The sequence below is a fragment of the Rhinichthys klamathensis genome, unplaced genomic scaffold (genome assembly GCF_029890125.1).
Source record: "Rhinichthys klamathensis goyatoka isolate OS25496 unplaced genomic scaffold, OSU_Roscu_1.1 h1tg000421l_1, whole genome shotgun sequence".
Classification (NCBI taxonomy): Eukaryota; Metazoa; Chordata; class Actinopteri; order Cypriniformes; family Leuciscidae; genus Rhinichthys; species Rhinichthys klamathensis.
This window is the reverse complement of record NW_026606919.1, coordinates 212,811-229,185: the sequence shown is the minus strand read 5'-3', so window position 1 is coordinate 229,185 and position 16,375 is coordinate 212,811. Positions and strand designations below refer to the sequence as shown.

Genomic DNA, 16,375 nt, shown 5'->3' with positions numbered 1-16,375 from the left:
CTGAACTGAACTGAATCAACATTAAACTGAGTTGAATCAACACTGATTCAGTTCAGTGTTCACATTTCCATTTTCAGATTCAGTTCACGGAGTTGACCCAACCCTTATTGGCCCAACCGGACCTGGTTCCCCGAACTGATGCTCCTCTCGACGCCTCCTCCCATGGCCTATTGCTCTCAGGGAGGAGCTCCTCTCTCCGGGGCGGGGCACCCTATGGCTCCCGCATCCACACCTCTGGAAACTCTGGTCTCTGGACGGGACGCGGAGGTTCTAGGCGATCTACCCCAAGCTGTCGTAGACACCATCACTTCTGCGAGAGCACCTTCTACGAGGCACGCTTACGCTCTGAAGTGGAGCGTTCAGTGGTGTTCTTCTCACCGAGAAGTAGGGTTGGGTACCGAACTCGGTACTTTTAATGGCACCGACCAAATTACGTCGGTACTACAGAGTACCGATTCACATTAAATAATTTCATTAAAATGTAAACGGTACCCAACCCTACCGAGAAGACCCCCGAGATGTTCGATCGGTACTGTGCTTTCCTTTCTGCAAGAAGGGTTGGAGCAAAGGCTGTCTCCCTCCACCCTGAGTGATCCCTGGTCGTCAGGTTCCTGAGGGGCACGAGGAGACTGAATCCGCCTCGCCACCCCCTCTATACCCTCTTGGGACTTATCTCTGGTGCTGACGGCACTGCAGAGACCTCCCTTTGAGCCATTGCAGGCAGCCGAGTTAAAAATACTGTCTATGAAAACAGTTCTCCTGCTTGCTTTCGAATCATGCCCGGATATGTGCTCAAGGTTCCTACCACTCCCTTTCGGGACCAGATAGTGAACCTGGAGGAGAACCCAGCCCTGGCTTTTCTCCCGTTTTCAGATTCAGATTCAGTTCACGGAGAGTATGAAGCACCTGGTTACTATTTGCCCCTTATTGCTCCTCCCATGGCCCATTGCTCTCAGGGAGGAGCTCCTCTCTCAGAGACGGGGCACCGCATGGCACCCGCATCCACACCTCTGGAAACTCCATGTCTGGTCCCTGGACGGGACGCGGAGGTTCTAGGTGATAGTGATAGACCAGATAGTGAACCTGGATGAGGTAAACCCAGCCCTGGCTTTTCTCTGCCCCGTCCGTGCTCTGCATCTACACGTGGACAGAACTCAAAGCCTCAAAGCCTCAGGACCTCAGACCAGCTCTTCGTCTCTTGCGTACCAATCCCAAGATGCACCATGCCCCCTCAGGTTGCGAGCCCACTCCACTCGGAGTGTAGCTTCTTCTGGGCGCTGGCACAGGGTGCCTCGCTGACAGATATCTGTAGAGCTGCGGGCTGGGCACCAAAACATGTGCGCTATATTCTATAGCCTTCGTGTCGAGCCGGTAGCTTCCTCTCCTATGGACCGGATACGTGCGCTATCTTTGCTACACCTGAGTTCCCCTTTAGCCGAACCCTGTCGAGTTCCTCAATACCCTCCTTCAGTCGGACGTGGCGGAGCGTCCTAACACTCGTATGCATTGGTGGAATATGTGTAACTTCCACATGATACCTCCCTCCCCCACTGAAATACTCCCCCCGGTCCCATATGTGTATTCTTCCACGGTATGGCTCCCTGCGACAGTACTTTCGCTTGGCGGAGCCCGCTCTGCCGTCTCTTGCCAGTGTTACACCCTACATAGGCTGCAGCCGCCTCAGTGACATTCCATATGTTGTACAGCCCGGAAACTCCCAGTCCATATGTGTAACTTCCACATGATACCTCCCTCCCCCACTGAAAGGACACGCTTTCCCACTGTTATCCAAGTCTGTCTGAGAGGGTCATGCAGAACAGCAGTGAGACCCCCTCGGCCTAAGCCCTGTCCCATCTCCGCCTCTGGGATCAGGAGGCTTACGCCGGCACTGGAAGGGGGCAGCAATAGGTGGCAGGTTACATGGGATCCCAATTATGTTGAACGCGACCAACTGAAAGGGAACGTCTCGGTTACGTATGTAACCCTCGTTCCCTGAAGTAGTTACGTCCAGTCGCCACCATTGCTGGACTACCGCTGACCCCAGGCTCCGCTCGGCTCCTCAGCGAAAAACAAATGGTGCTTGCATTCACTTCCTATTTATACCCAAATTAGATGCAAATCTTACACGCAAATGTGCATTGGCACGTTCTGTTAACACTCGAAGATGATAGGCTCCCTGGCGCGATCCCAGTTACGTCGACACGTAACATCTCCGTTCCATCCTTCAGGGAACGAGGGTTACATAAGTAACAGAGACGTTACACTGTAACAAGGTCACCTTAAAATAAAGTGTAACTGTTTTTTATTTCTTTCAGTTAACGTTTACTTTATTTCAAGTAACAAAAGTGTCTTTGGTTGTTTGATTGAATTCAATGTGATTTGCTCTGGATAAAAGCATCTGCCAAATGCATAGAAATATAATGACAAACTGCTCATGAATGCAAGTCACTTTTGGATAAATGCAACTCCAAAATGAGCGTTTCAGGAAGACTGTTAGAGAAGCACATTCTGAGGGGAAACGATGTCTGAGAGGACGCTGTACCTGGGATAAGCATGTGTGCGACGGCCCCGTCTCCGCCCTCGCTGTGAGCGCGCACCTCCACCAGGTAATCGTCCTTCATCCGCGGCAGGTCGATGGACTGCTTCTCTGTGGTGTACAGCATTCCGCTGGTCTGCCCGTCCTTCCGGTACAGGATCTGAGGGAGAACAGGGACAGGTCAAGAGCTGATCATTACATGCGAGTCAAAGCTGCAGCTTATAGCAGAAACACAGTCGCGTTTAAAAGAGTCTTCAAGCTTCTCTGGCCCCTCCAGTGTTGCTGTAAAGTCAACACTCATGTTCATCTAAAGGCAGTGTTTCTGACCTTATATCCGGCCACGTTGGACTCGTTGGCCAGCGACTGCACCTTCTCCCAGCCGATGTTGATGGTCGTGCTGCTGTAGTGCTTCTTTGTGGTGAAGATCTTCGGCGGCTGACTCGGAGCTGAGAAACACCATCAGACCAGAAACCCATCTCAAGCTCATACTTGGGTATTGAGTTGTATGTATTCTGATACTGTATATATATTTTTATTTTTTATTTTTCACTTCTGACTCCTGGTCTTCATTCATCATATCTGGTCCTTGGGTCTTTAACTGTAAATCTACAACCCCCACAATACCCTACAATCTATATATATATATATATATGTGTGTATATTATTTTGACAATAAATACTGGTCTTTAGTACTCTGATAGTTCAGTGTTTGGTCAGTGTGCTCAGACTCACGGGCTTTCTTGGTGTGGATCTTGTGTCTCTGGCTGGCGGGTCCGTACCCGGCGCCGTTAAACGCCCGCACCTCGATCAGGTAAAGCGAGTCGGCCGTCATGTTGTCCAGGCGCGTGTGGTTCTCTCGACTCTGCACCGGAACCCACCGCACCGCCGCCTCGTTCTCCAGCGCCTCCCTCCAGTACCGGACCTGAGAGAGAACAGCCGAGTTAACGCTGAGTTTAAAGGTGACATATGCCCCTTTTCACAAGATGTAATATAAATTTATGGTGTCTCCAGAATATGTCTGTGAAATTTCAGCTCAAAATACTAGATCATTTATTATAACTTGTCAAATTTGCCTGTTTTTGTGTGTGTCCCTTTAAATGCAAATGAGCTTTAGCTCCGCCTCCGTTCAGAAGAGGGCGGAGCCTTTACACAAGCTTCAGAGACTCCGGCAATAACAACACAGGCCGATCTCACTGATCCAGAGTCAGGAGTAACAGCAGCGAGTGCAGCCTTACGGAGAGACTCAGGGAGAGCTTCACTTTTACACGTTTCTGAATGTTAGTGGAGACATTTCTGTAGTTGTTGTGGAGTTACACTGATCATCTCCTCATCATGTTGAACTCTTCCACAAGTGTCCACAGTTCCTGAGGTGTTTATAAGACAGCGGTGACATGTTCTGGTCAATAGTGTTCAGTGTCGTCTGTGCTCGACCACAGAACAGTTTCAGGCTTTGCTGGATCTTCTCCAGTGCGTTAGAACTGGTCTCTGTTGGCGCTCGCCGAACCCAATGTCGCTGGTGTGTGTAAACGTGCAGATTAAGGGCCGGGAATATTATAATAAGATCCTCTTCATACGGCAGAAGGAGAGCGAAATCTGATCGGCTTATTTTTTGACATGCTTGCAGAGAAAGGCTCACCAGAACAGAGTTACTGGGTTCCACTGTTCAGGTTTTCTTTGTTGGTGGAAGCACCGGGGACCCGATTATAGCACTTACACACGGACAAACTCAGATTTTCCCATTTTCATGATATGTCCCCTTTAACAGAGACCAGTGTGTGCCGGGCCGGTCAGTACCTGGTAGCCCTGGACGTTCTGCACCGGCACCCAGGACACCACGGCTTGTGTGGCCGACAGCGCTCTGGCCTCGGCGATGATGGGAGCGTCTGCAGGAACTGAGACACACACACACACATCAGTCAGAACTTCTACACCTGCGTTACCTGTGCGAGTCTGACGCTGCGCAGTCACTCACCGTCCTGCGCCGAGTCGATGAAGGCGCTGACGCTGAACGGACCCTCGCCCTGACTGTTGAAGGCCTTCATCTTCACCTCGAACCTGCTGGACGGGGGGATTTTGGGGTCTTTGTGGACGTACTTCCGGGCCTGTGGATCGGTGACCGTCACCCGCAGCCACTCGGGGTCGTTCTGAGGCTTGAAGGCGATGATGTAGCCAAAGTTACTGCCGTAGTAGTACTGCGACTGGACCGGCTGCAACAGAACCGCATCAGAACCAGAACACATCAGAACCAGAACACATCACCAGAACCACATCAGAACCACATCAGAACAATTGTTCTACAGAAAAATTGTTCTATAAATAAAAAAATCAGGCAAATGATACATGAACAAACCTTTAGGATATAGATATGAATAAAACAGTAAAGTTTGGTGTGTGTGAAGCTGCTGGAGGGGAGATTTCACCGCCTTCACAGATTGAAATCTACAGACGCTAATAGATCAAGTGCACTAAAATAAAAACTTAAATGTGTGTTTTCGATGTTTTCTTTCACTAGTCTGAAAGAAGGCAAGTTATAAAGGTATAAAGGTGTATTATACAAGGTATAAAAGCAAAACAGACCTGAAAATACCAATAGCAAACCACAACCATCCAATCAATTCCCCACGGACAAAATCAAGCCCCGCCCACATTTGTTCTTGTTCCAGAAACAATTGAAAATAAGTGTCAGATTAAAATGACAAGAGAAAGTGTGTTTTGCTGTTATTCAGAGAGACTGGGGTTGATGATAATGTGAGCTCTGGTACCGTCCATGTGATGGTGAGCTCACGACTGGCTCCGCCTCCTCCACCGATGTCTGACGGAGCCACGACCGGCCCTACAGAGGGAGAGAGAGAGAGGGAGAGAGAGGGGGGGAGAGAGGGAGAGAGGGAGAGAGAGAGGGAGAGAGAGGGGGGGAGAGAGAGAGAGAGGGGGAGAGAGAGAGAGAGGGAGGGAGAGGGGGGAGAGAGGGAGAGGGAGAGAGAGAGAGAGAGGGGGAGAGAGGGAGAGAGAGAGAGAGAGAGAGGGGGGAGAGAGAGAGAGAGGGAGAGAGAGGGGGGGAGAGAGAGAGAGAGGGAGGGAGAGGGGGAGAGAGGGAGAGAGAGGGGGGGAGAGAGAGAGAGAGGGGGAGAGAGGGAGAGAGAGAGGGAGAGAGAGGGGGGGAGAGAGAGAGAGAGGGAGGGAGAGGGGGGGAGAGAGAGAGAGAGGGAGAGAGAGGGGGGGAGAGAGAGAGAGAGGGAGGGAGAGGGGGAGAGAGGGAGGGTCAAACACTACATACATGACGGTGTTCACGGTGGCATTGTAATGCAGTTAGTGTGTTCTATCAAACTCGGGTTGTAGTTCATATATCATAGATATCCATAATAAAGGCTAGATGTCTCGTCCGCGCTGCTGGCCAATGGAGGTCGACGTCAGACCTGGCGGCCATCTTGCCACAGGCAGCTCGCTCACTCGTAACATTGTGTTTTAATGGTGCATGTACTTTTTAAATAACCGTAACTTGGTAAATTTTCTACCTATTTTCAAATGGTTTGGTTTGTTATAAATGTCAGACATGTAGTTATGACACTGCACACTAATGAATAATAAGTGTATCAATAAATAATCATCCAGAATTAAAGCCACGTTAATAACGTTTGTAAGAAACCAAACCGTTTGTAAATTCGTCAAGATTTCAACGAGATAAGAGTGTGTTGGTGCTGATCACTCATCTTACATCAGGCACCGCAGAGCCCGCCAGAACGTTTGCCTGTGACAAGATGGCCGCCGGTGATGACAATAGAGACTCCGCCGTCAGACATCTAGCCTTTATTATGGATATCTATGGTTCATACAGTCTCCGCCTCAGACGGGCCGCTGGCTGAACGCCGGACGCACACGCACACTTTACTGGAAACACTTCAGGAGTTGCCAATGAATATATGTGTCAGACATAGTAAAAAATAGAATTAAATTATGTAATTTAGTATTTTTTGTAATTTAGTATTTTTTTTTTTTTTTCAAGCTAGTATTTTTTGTATGGTTTTACTTTCAGTGTTGGTCACCTATAATAACCCTGATGCAAACTCATGTTTACTAACAGCATTCGGTCTGAAAGTGTGTGTTGGATATGGGAATATGGGAAAAAGGTTAAATATATTTTACTAAAGTATTTTGAGACAAATTGAACTGCATAAAATCATGACCCACATGATCACAACAGAAATAACAAAATCCAAAACAACAAATAAATTATGCATATTATGACAGTGTTTAATAATTTACCAAATTTGGTTCCTGCACTAAAAACTATGGATTTTTTTTTTTATGTTTAATGTACCGCTTCCTATTGGAAGCAGAGCCGAACGCAGAGGGTTAAAGGGTCTGAACTAAAGGATCGAAGGCACAAGATGAAGATGAGGGTATAACACATCGTTTACTTGTGAAACTGAGGCAGGACAGACACAACCACAGCTAACATGACCGGGAACGACGCGGGACTGAACAGAACAGGGAGTGTAAACACAGGAAGAAACGAGGAGACTGACTCGACACAGGTGGAGGAGGATGAAGACAGACAGAACATAAGTGTGGCAGGTCTGAGGTCAGTGACTCACGGGCTTCTCTGGTGGTGACGCGGGGCGAGGCGTCGCTCGGCGGGCCGGTGCCCAGTGTGTTGGTGGCCGTGACCCTGAACTCGTACTCCGTCCAGGGCGTCAGGTTCGTCACTGTGGCCATCTCTGCATTTCCCTCCACATTCACTGGAGCTGAAGACAGAATCATGGCTTTAGATCCGGACTAGAGCTTTCGTGAAGATCAGTCTCTACGTTTACATGGACACTTTTTACTTCATTGATGAATCTGAATGTAGTGTTTACATGAATGCTAAAAAAGTGATCGGGTTGATGTGTGTGTTTATATGTCTCAAGCTTCGGATCGGGTTTAATCTTTTGACATGCGCTCACTGCACGAATACACGAATACACGAATACGTTTCCCGCTGTTGTTGCACACTAACCATCCTCCTTTTCTTGGTTTTCAAAAGCAGACTTAATATTTCTCTCTTTCGGGTCCTATCGAGCACTGAACCGTTGAGCCGAGCGGCTGTATTGATCATCAGTAAAGCGTTCCCGAGCCCAAACCTGTTCTGTGGACGAGTCTGAGACGAGGGCCGTCCTCTCCACTTCACAGACGAGGAGCGCTAAGAGAACTTCAGAATGACAGGACACTCATTTATGACACTTTACTCATCATGAAGATCAGCTCGTTCTGCGCGTCATTACGCTATTTCTACGGCATCGCACATGCGCAGTCCTTACAGTTTCGGTTCTCAATCCGTGTCCTCTCAATCGGATTACAAAAGGAACAAACCCCCCCTTACAATCCGAATGAAATTTTAATCAGATCTGGCCGATTCATTCCGATTGACCGGGTTACTTTACTCTTTTATTCCGATTGTGCTGCTGGTCCGATTACACTCGGATTATTAGTGTCCATGTAAACGCAGCAAGTGACTGACGTGAAACGTGCAGTAGATCTGATGTTCTGACCGGTGGAGGCGTCTCTCCAGTCCTGCTCGCTCGCGCCTCTGTACTGGACGCTGTATGTGGAGATGGGGCTCAGGTTATCCGTCCCGTGACTCCAGGTCACCCTCACACTGCTGGCCGTCACCTCGTCCACACGCACGCCGCCGGGAGGACCTGGAGGCCCTGAGGAGGAGAGAGCCAGTGATGCACACGTCTCCTGAGGAGCACTCAAGCTTTCTCATCAAATGAGCTTCTACTCTTACTGGATGACCACTACTGACTCATATGGGTGTTTTTATTCTACTTCAGTAAGTTTTAGCCATTTAGCACGAGCTGCACAATGCTTTGATGCTGACCAAACACTGTTGTCGTGCAAATGAACGGCCGGAACACATTAAAAGTTTTCTGTTTTCTGTTTTTTAGTTAGAGCGGTGTCGTGTTAGCGGCCCCTAAGTTAATCACTAATGATCTTTACAACGGAAGTGAATCAATCAACACTAACTTTATCTGGACAATAACTTTATTCTAGAGCTGCTGTAAAGCCTAAACACTCTCTGTTACTGTAATCTCCTGTTATCACTGTAAAGCTGCTGTGAAACTCTAGATTGTTGAAAGCGCTGTATAAATGAAGGTGACTTGACTTGACTAATATATCATCCAATAAGAGAGTCCCAGCGGCCTGACGCATTCACTGGATTTCTGTCGCTCGGCGTGTGCAGTAAAGCATTCTGGGATACGGGAAACATCAGGTTTATCCCGTCTCACCTCGGACCACCAGCTCTGCGGCGGCCGTGACGTTGTCCACCGGCGTCTGAGCCGTACAGGCGTATCGTCCCGCGTGTCTCAGCTGTGCGTTACTGATCAGCAGCTCTGAGCTCGACGTCCCGGCCTGACCGGCCTGATTAACATCCTGACCAACAACAATGTAAAGTTTGATAAATACACAAGACTGGAACCATAAAGTGAATAAAGAGTCACCACAACTGTAACGACAAAGAGGAACGATATCGCTGGAATCTGTCTCAGAATGAGACTCAGTCTCCCAATCAGAATCCAAGCTAAATAACTTGAGCATTTAAAGCGACAGACGACAAAAATGCAGCGCTTATAATAAACAGAACATATTCATGCTTTGGTGTGAACGCTAATATAGTTATCATCATAGTTATTGTTACAGCTATCGTTACAGCGTTATAATTACCGTTACAGTTATCATCATAGTTACCTTTACAGTTATCATCATAGTTACCTTTACAGTTATCATCATAGTTACCTTTACAGTTATCATCATAGTTAACTGTTACGGTTACACTAATCATAATTACCGTTACAGTTATCATTATAGTTACCGTTACAATCATTATAGTTACCGTTACAGTTAACATCGTAATAGTTACCGTTACAGTTATCATCGTTATAGTTACCGTTACAGTTATCATTATAGTTACCGTTACAATCATTATAGTTACCGTTACAGTTAACATCGTAATAGTTACCATTACAGTTATCATCGTTATAGTTAACGTTATAGTTAACGTTACAGTTATCATCGTTATAGTTAACATTACAGTTATCATCATTATAGTTACCGTTACAGTAATCATCGTTATAGTTAACGTTACAGTTATCATCATAGTTACCTTTACAGTTATCATCATAGTTACCTTTACAGTTATCATCATAGTTAACTGTTACGGTTACACTAATAATAATTACCGTTACAGTTATCATTATAGTTACCGTTACAATCATTATAGTTACCGTTACAGTTAACATCGTAATAGTTACCGTTACAGTAATCATCGTTATAGCTACCGTTACAGTTATCATCGTTATAGTTACCATTACAGTTATCATTATAGTTACCGTTACAGTTATCATCGTTATAGTTACCGTTACAGTTATCATTATAGTTACCGTTACAGTAATCATCGCTATAGTTGCCGTTACAGTAATCATCGTAATAGTTACCGTTACAGTTAACATCGTAATAGTTACTGTTACAGTAATCATCGTTATAGTTACCGTTACAGTAATCATCGTTATAGTTACCGTTACAGTTATCATTGTTATAGTTACCGTTACAGTAATCATCGTTATAGTTACCGTTACAGTAATCATCGTTATAGTTACCGTTACAGTAATCATCGTTATAGTTACCGTTACAGTTATCATTATAGTTACCGTTCCAATCATTATAGTTACCGTTACAGTAATCATCGTTATAGTTACCGTTACAGTTAACATCGTAATAATTACCGTTACAGTAATCATCGTTATAGTTACCGTTACAGTTTTTAATATAGTTACAGTTATGGTTCTCGGAGTGAACAGGCGTTAAGGTCTGCTATTATTCAAGTCTTGATTCATTAAACTAAATCAATAAATATTAAATGTTTGTTATCAGTATTATACAGACTGAAGTTCACCATCTTGTGCTCGTAATGCTCTCTGTCTCGGTCGAAGTCGATGACGTGCTCGTCGAGGGACCAGATGAAGGTGAGGTCAAGGGTCGGGTCATGTGACGCCGCACACTCCATCCTGGCGCTCTGGCCCGCGCTGATGTCAGCGTTCGACGGGGCCAGAGTGATCTTAGTGGCGTCTGAGGAGAGAAGGAGAGACGCACTCCATTAAACATGAACAGAGGCGACTGACAGCGACGGACAGGAGATTCAACAGCAGTCGAATCGAATGGCTCTTGTGTATTGATCACGGTCAGCTGTAGAGGTGCAGTTGTGTGTTTGTGGCAGGAGTGAACCAGATTACAAACGTCTCTGTAGACTTGAGAAAGCCTGGTCAGAAAGATTGAAGGCCATTCAGTCTGTCACACACACAGAGGCGGTCTGGGTGGTTGCTAAAGGGTTGCTATGTGGTTGCTAGGGTGAACAGGACGTGTGTTGTGTTTACACAGATGATAACTGTTTCAAAGTTACAATTATAATCATAGTTACAGTTACAGTTATCATCGTTATAGTTCCCGTTACAGTTACAGTTATAATCGCTATAGTTACCGTTACAGTTATCATCGTTATAGTTCCTGTTAGTTATCATCGTTATAGTTCCCGTTACAGTTACAGTTATAATCGCTATAGTTACCGTTACAGTTATCATCGTTATAGTTCCTGTTAGTTATCATCGTTATAGTTCCCGTTACAGTTACAGTTATAATCGCTATAGTTACCGTTACAGTTATCATCGTTATAGTTCCCGTTACAGAACTCATCGTTATGGTTCCCGTTACAGTTATCATCGTTATAGTTCCCGTTACAGTTATCATCGTTATAGTTACCGTTACAGTTATCATCGTTATAGTTACCGTTATCATCGTTATAGTTCCCGTTACAGTTATCATCGTTATAGTTCCCGTTACAGTTATCATCGTTATAGTTACCGTTACAGAACTCATCGTTATAGTTACCGTTACAGTTATCATCGTTATAGTTCCCGTTACAGTTATCATCGTTATAGTTCCCGTTACAGTTATCATCGTTATAGTTCCCTCGTTATAGTTCCCGTTACAGTTATCATCGTTATAGTTACCTTTACAGTTATCATCGTTATAGTTACCGTTACAGTTATCATCGTTATAGTTCCCGTTACAGTTATCATCGTTATAGTTACCGTTACAGTTATCATCGTTATAGTTCCCGTTACCATCGTTATAGTTCCCGTTACAGTTATCATCGTTATAGTTACCGTTACAGTTATCATCGTTATAGTTACCGTTACAGTTATCATCGTTATAGTTCCCGTTACCATCGTTATAGTTCCCGTTACAGTTATCATCGTTATAGATACCGTTACAGTTATCATCGTTATAGTTCACGTTACAGTTATCATCGTTATAGTTCCCGTTACAGTTATAATCGCTATAGTTCCCGTTACAGTTACCACCGTTATAGTTACCGTTACAGTAATCATAGTTATTGTTACCGTTACAGTTATCATAGTTATAGTTCCCGTTACAGTTATCATCGTTATAGTTCCCGTTACAGTAATCATCGTTATATTTCCTGTTACAGTTATCATCGTTATAGTTACCGTTAAAGTTATCATAGTTATAGTTACCGTTACAGTTATCATAGTTATAGTTACCGTTATCATCGTTATAGTTCCCGTTACAGTAATCATCGTTATAGTTCCCGTTACAGTTACAGTTATCATCGTTATAGTTCCCGTTACAGTTATCATCATTATAGTTACCGTTACAGTTATCATCGTTATAGTTCCCGTTATCATCGTTATAGTTCCCGATACAGTTATCATCGTTATAGTTACTGTTACAGTTATCATCGTTATAGTTACTGTTACAGTTATCATCGTTATAGTTACCGTTACAGTTATCATCGTTATTGTTACTGTTACAGTTATCATCATTATAGTTACCGTTACAGTTATCATCGTTATAGTTCCCGTTATCATCGTTATAGTTCCCGATACAGTTATCATCGTTATAGTTACTGTTACAGTTATCATCGTTATAGTTACCGTTACAGTTATCATCGTTATAGTTACTGTTACAGTTATCATCGTTATAGTTACTGTTACAGTTATCATCGTTATAGTTACTGTTACAGTTATCATCGTTATAGTTACTGTTACAGTTATCATCGTTATAGTTACCGTTACAGTTATCATCGTTATAGTTACCGTTACAGTTATCATCGTTATAGTTACCGTTACAGTTATCATCGTTATAGTTCCCGTTACAGTAATCATCGTTATAGTTACTGTTACATATAGTTACTGTTACAGTTATCATCATTATAGTTACTGTTACAGTTATCATCATTATAGTTACCGTTACAGTTATCATCGTTATAGTTACTGTTACAGTTATCATCGTTATAGTTACCGTTACAGTAATCATCGTTATAGTTACTGTTACATATAGTTACTGTTACAGTTATCATCATTATAGTTACTGTTACAGTTATCATCGTTATAGTTACCGTTACAGTTATCATCGTTATAGTTACTGTTACAGTTATCATCATTATAGTTACCGTTACAGTTATCATCGTTATAGTTACCGTTACAGTTATCATCGTTATAGTTACCGTTACAGTTATCATCGTTATAGTTACCGTTACAGTTATCATCGTTATAGTTACCGTTACAGTTATCATCGTTATAGTTACCGTTACAGTTATCATCGTTATAGTTACCGTTACAGTTATCATCGTTATAGTTACCGTTACAGTTATCATCGTTATAGTTACCGTTACAGTTATCATCGTTATAGTTACCGTTACAGTTATCATCGTTATAGTTACCGTTACTGAAAAGGAGGTTTGAGAGGGATGTGCAGGTAGCTGGCTTGAGACCAGTGGAGGTGTCGGTAAGAACAGTCTAGTCCAGTCACTTTAATTCCACAATGCCTTTCTTTATTAGGTATGTTTGTGTAATGTGTGTGTGTATGTGTGGTTTCTAAAAGGGAAATGATATGAGATACAATTAGCTACATAATGCCACAATACAAGGCCACAATCCATTTGAATGACAATCAAACATTTGTACATTTAAACAGACAGAAAGGAACAGTCTCATAAAGTAACATACGATCAAAAGAGAAACGTATGGAACTTACATAGTTCAATAACGCACACAGGGCAGGAGACAAGGCATTTCCAGCAGCAACATACAAGGATTCCTCCATGTGGCAGGAACAAAGAGAAAGGGCTGTGCACAGGTGCTGTCTAATAAAGTCTGTGGCTGATTGGAGCTAATTAGCTGAAGGTGTGGGGAACTGCATGGGGAACTGAGTGGCAAAGAAAAAATGGGCGTGGCAACTGCAGGACAGACAGGAAACTTCCAAACAGCCGCCCCCAAATTTGTCTTGCAAATTTGCTTGAGTGGAAGGTCATGGGGGTTCAGGTAGGGCAGGGAGTGGGATGAGGCGGGCAACAGGTCTCGTGTACTGTTTGTCCCCCACCTGGACATCTGCAACCCTACAATGGCCATCCTTGCCGGGATGAAGGGAAATCACTTTACCTACTGGCCAGAGGGACCGAGGGAGCTGAGGGTCAAGAATGAGAACAACAGTGTTTAGTTGGAGGTTAGGATTATCAGTGCGCCACTTCTGTCTAGACTGGAGAGAAGGAAGATAATTTCTGAGGAAGTGAGCCCAAAAATGATCAGAAAGAATCTGACTATGACGCCACTGACGGCGGCTGCGCAGCTCAGAGTCAGGATACGTTACCAAAGGAAGGGAAGAGTCATGCCGCCCCATGAGCAACAGGTTAGGAGTCACCGGATCAGGATCCGCAATGTCAGAAGAGACATAACCTAGGGGCTTTGAATTGAGGATACCTTCAATTTCAATCATCACTGTGCGTAGCACCTCTTCAGTGACAGCTTGGGCACCTAGAGTGGTCTGCAGGGCAATCTTGATGGAACGTATTTCACGCTCCCACGTCCCGCCGAAGTGGGGTGCGTGTGGGGGGTTGAACTTGAAGGAGATCCTCTGTTTGGCCAGGATTTCCTGGAGGTCAGGGGTCAGGGATTGGTAGACTTCCTGTAGCTCTCTGTTGCCTCCGATGAAATTGGTACCTCTGTCAGAAAGCAGCTCAAAAGGTTTGCCTCTGCGAGCTATAAAGCGCCTTAGTGCCATTAGAAAGGAATCGGTGTTCATGTGACTGAGTAAATCTAGATGTACACACCTAGTTGTCAGACATTTGAAAATAATTCCCCACCTTTTCTCAACTCGTCGTCCAACTTTCACACTGTAGGGCCCGAAACAATCTATCCCGGTGGAATAGAAGGGAGGTTTGCGGAGGCGTAGGCGAGCAGGAGGAAGATCGGCCATTTGGGGGATAAGGGGTTTGGCACGGAACTGCCTGCACTTAGCACATCTGTGCTGGTGTTTCCTGACAGCCTCACGACCCCTCAGGATCCAGAATCGCCTCCTCAGCTCAGCGAATAGCCTCTCGGGACCAGAATGATGTAGGTGGTCATCACAATGTTTAATTATAAGTTTCGTGGTCGGATGGGCAGGGTCCAGGACAACTGGATGTATGGCATCAGGGGGCAGGTCATTGCTTTGTCGTAACCTTCCGCCTACTCGAATGAGACCTGACACTGGATCTAGTTCCGGAGCAAGGGAAAGAAGACGACTGGAATGTGGAAGGGGTTTGTGGGTCTGAAGGCATGCCAAATCATTTCCAAAGGAATCCAGCTGGGTCTGTCTCAGGATTGCAATCTCTGCGTCAAGGTAGGTTTCTGCCGATGGTGTTGCAGGAGGTTCTGCCACCCCATGATGGGATGCAGCAGTAGAGTCAAGGAGATCCTGAAAGGTGGTGAACTGGGTAGGGTCAGAGATCGAGGGATTTTGGCAAAGAAATACAGCACCACAGAAACTGGGCTTACGTAGCTCGACAGGATCTTCGGCCTGATCTATTGTGGGGTTAGTTGGCCACAGGTCAGGGGGTTGCAGGAGGAAGGCAGGTCCTTGGTTCCACCTGCAAGGCTTACTTAGATCAGACAGCTGCTTCCCTCTAGTCAGATCGTCAGCTGGGTTGTTTCGGGAATCCACATAGCGCCATTCCTGGCTTTTGGTGAGTTCCTGGATTTCAGCCACTCTGGTTCCAACAAAGACCTTATAGCGGCATGAGTCTGAGAGAAGCCAATAGAGGAAGGTGGTAGAGTCACTCCATAAAGTAGCCCGTCTGATGTTGAGGGTGAGCTCTGTTCGGAGGAGAGGTGTGGCATACCGTAGGACGTCATCAACAGGAATTCGGATGGTTTGAGTCTCCAGCTGATGAATTGCATCTTGGTCCTGTTTAGAGCGGACAACCAATTTTGTGTTCGTCGGAGGCACTGTGTCCAGCTGCCACAGTTTTTGCACATTGTGGTGGATGTCATCAGGTGGGCATTTAAAGGAGATATAGTGACACTTGGTGGAGGGAGAGCTAACAAGATCTCTAGCAGGGCCCTGTAACGTCCAGCCGAGACGGGTTTTGATTGCTACAGGGGCTCCGGGGGGGCCTAACTTTACAGGCAGTGTTGGAGTGATAAGGTGGGTATGATCAGCTCCTATGAGTAGAAGGGGGCTTACGTTATCATGCTGCTTCAAGGGAATCTGCCGGAGATGAATGTAGCGCCGCTGGAGGGATTTCACAGGATGAGAATGTTCGGATAAGGAAAGCTGATCAGCAGTGAAGGCATGCCTGATGGCATAGGATTTCTCTGGATGGGCCTTTGGAATAATGGTGAAGGACACGGCGGCACCATTTAGAGTCTGGACATCCTGTCTCACAGTCCTCAGCTTCAGGCTCTCAGACTCTCCTACCAACTGGAGCTTCTGGGCGGCGGGATGCAGGAGGATCGTACGTTCTGA

The 16,375-nt window shown here is 45.4% G+C and overlaps 2 protein-coding genes across 12 annotated transcripts in view; both read right to left on the bottom strand.

Moving 5' to 3' along the window:
- nrcamb (neuronal cell adhesion molecule b) overlaps positions 1-16,375 on the bottom strand; it is a 264,169-nt gene that overhangs the window by 77,186 nt on the left and 170,608 nt on the right. The window lies entirely within an intron of this gene.
- Positions 1-16,375, bottom strand: part of cntn1a (contactin 1a) — a 70,679-nt gene that overhangs the window by 1,399 nt on the left and 52,905 nt on the right. The window contains exons 14-23 of the mRNA XM_056235389.1: positions 10,467-10,639; positions 8,803-8,947; positions 8,062-8,220; positions 7,129-7,278; positions 5,299-5,369; positions 4,509-4,743; positions 4,331-4,428; positions 3,269-3,458; positions 2,864-2,982; positions 2,543-2,696 (exon numbers count right to left, since the gene is read on the bottom strand). Coding sequence (XP_056091364.1) covers positions 2,543-2,696; positions 2,864-2,982; positions 3,269-3,458; positions 4,331-4,428; positions 4,509-4,743; positions 5,299-5,369; positions 7,129-7,278; positions 8,062-8,220; positions 8,803-8,947; positions 10,467-10,639 — 1,494 coding nt within the window. The remainder of the gene's footprint in view (positions 1-2,542; positions 2,697-2,863; positions 2,983-3,268; positions 3,459-4,330; positions 4,429-4,508; positions 4,744-5,298; positions 5,370-7,128; positions 7,279-8,061; positions 8,221-8,802; positions 8,948-10,466; positions 10,640-16,375) is intronic.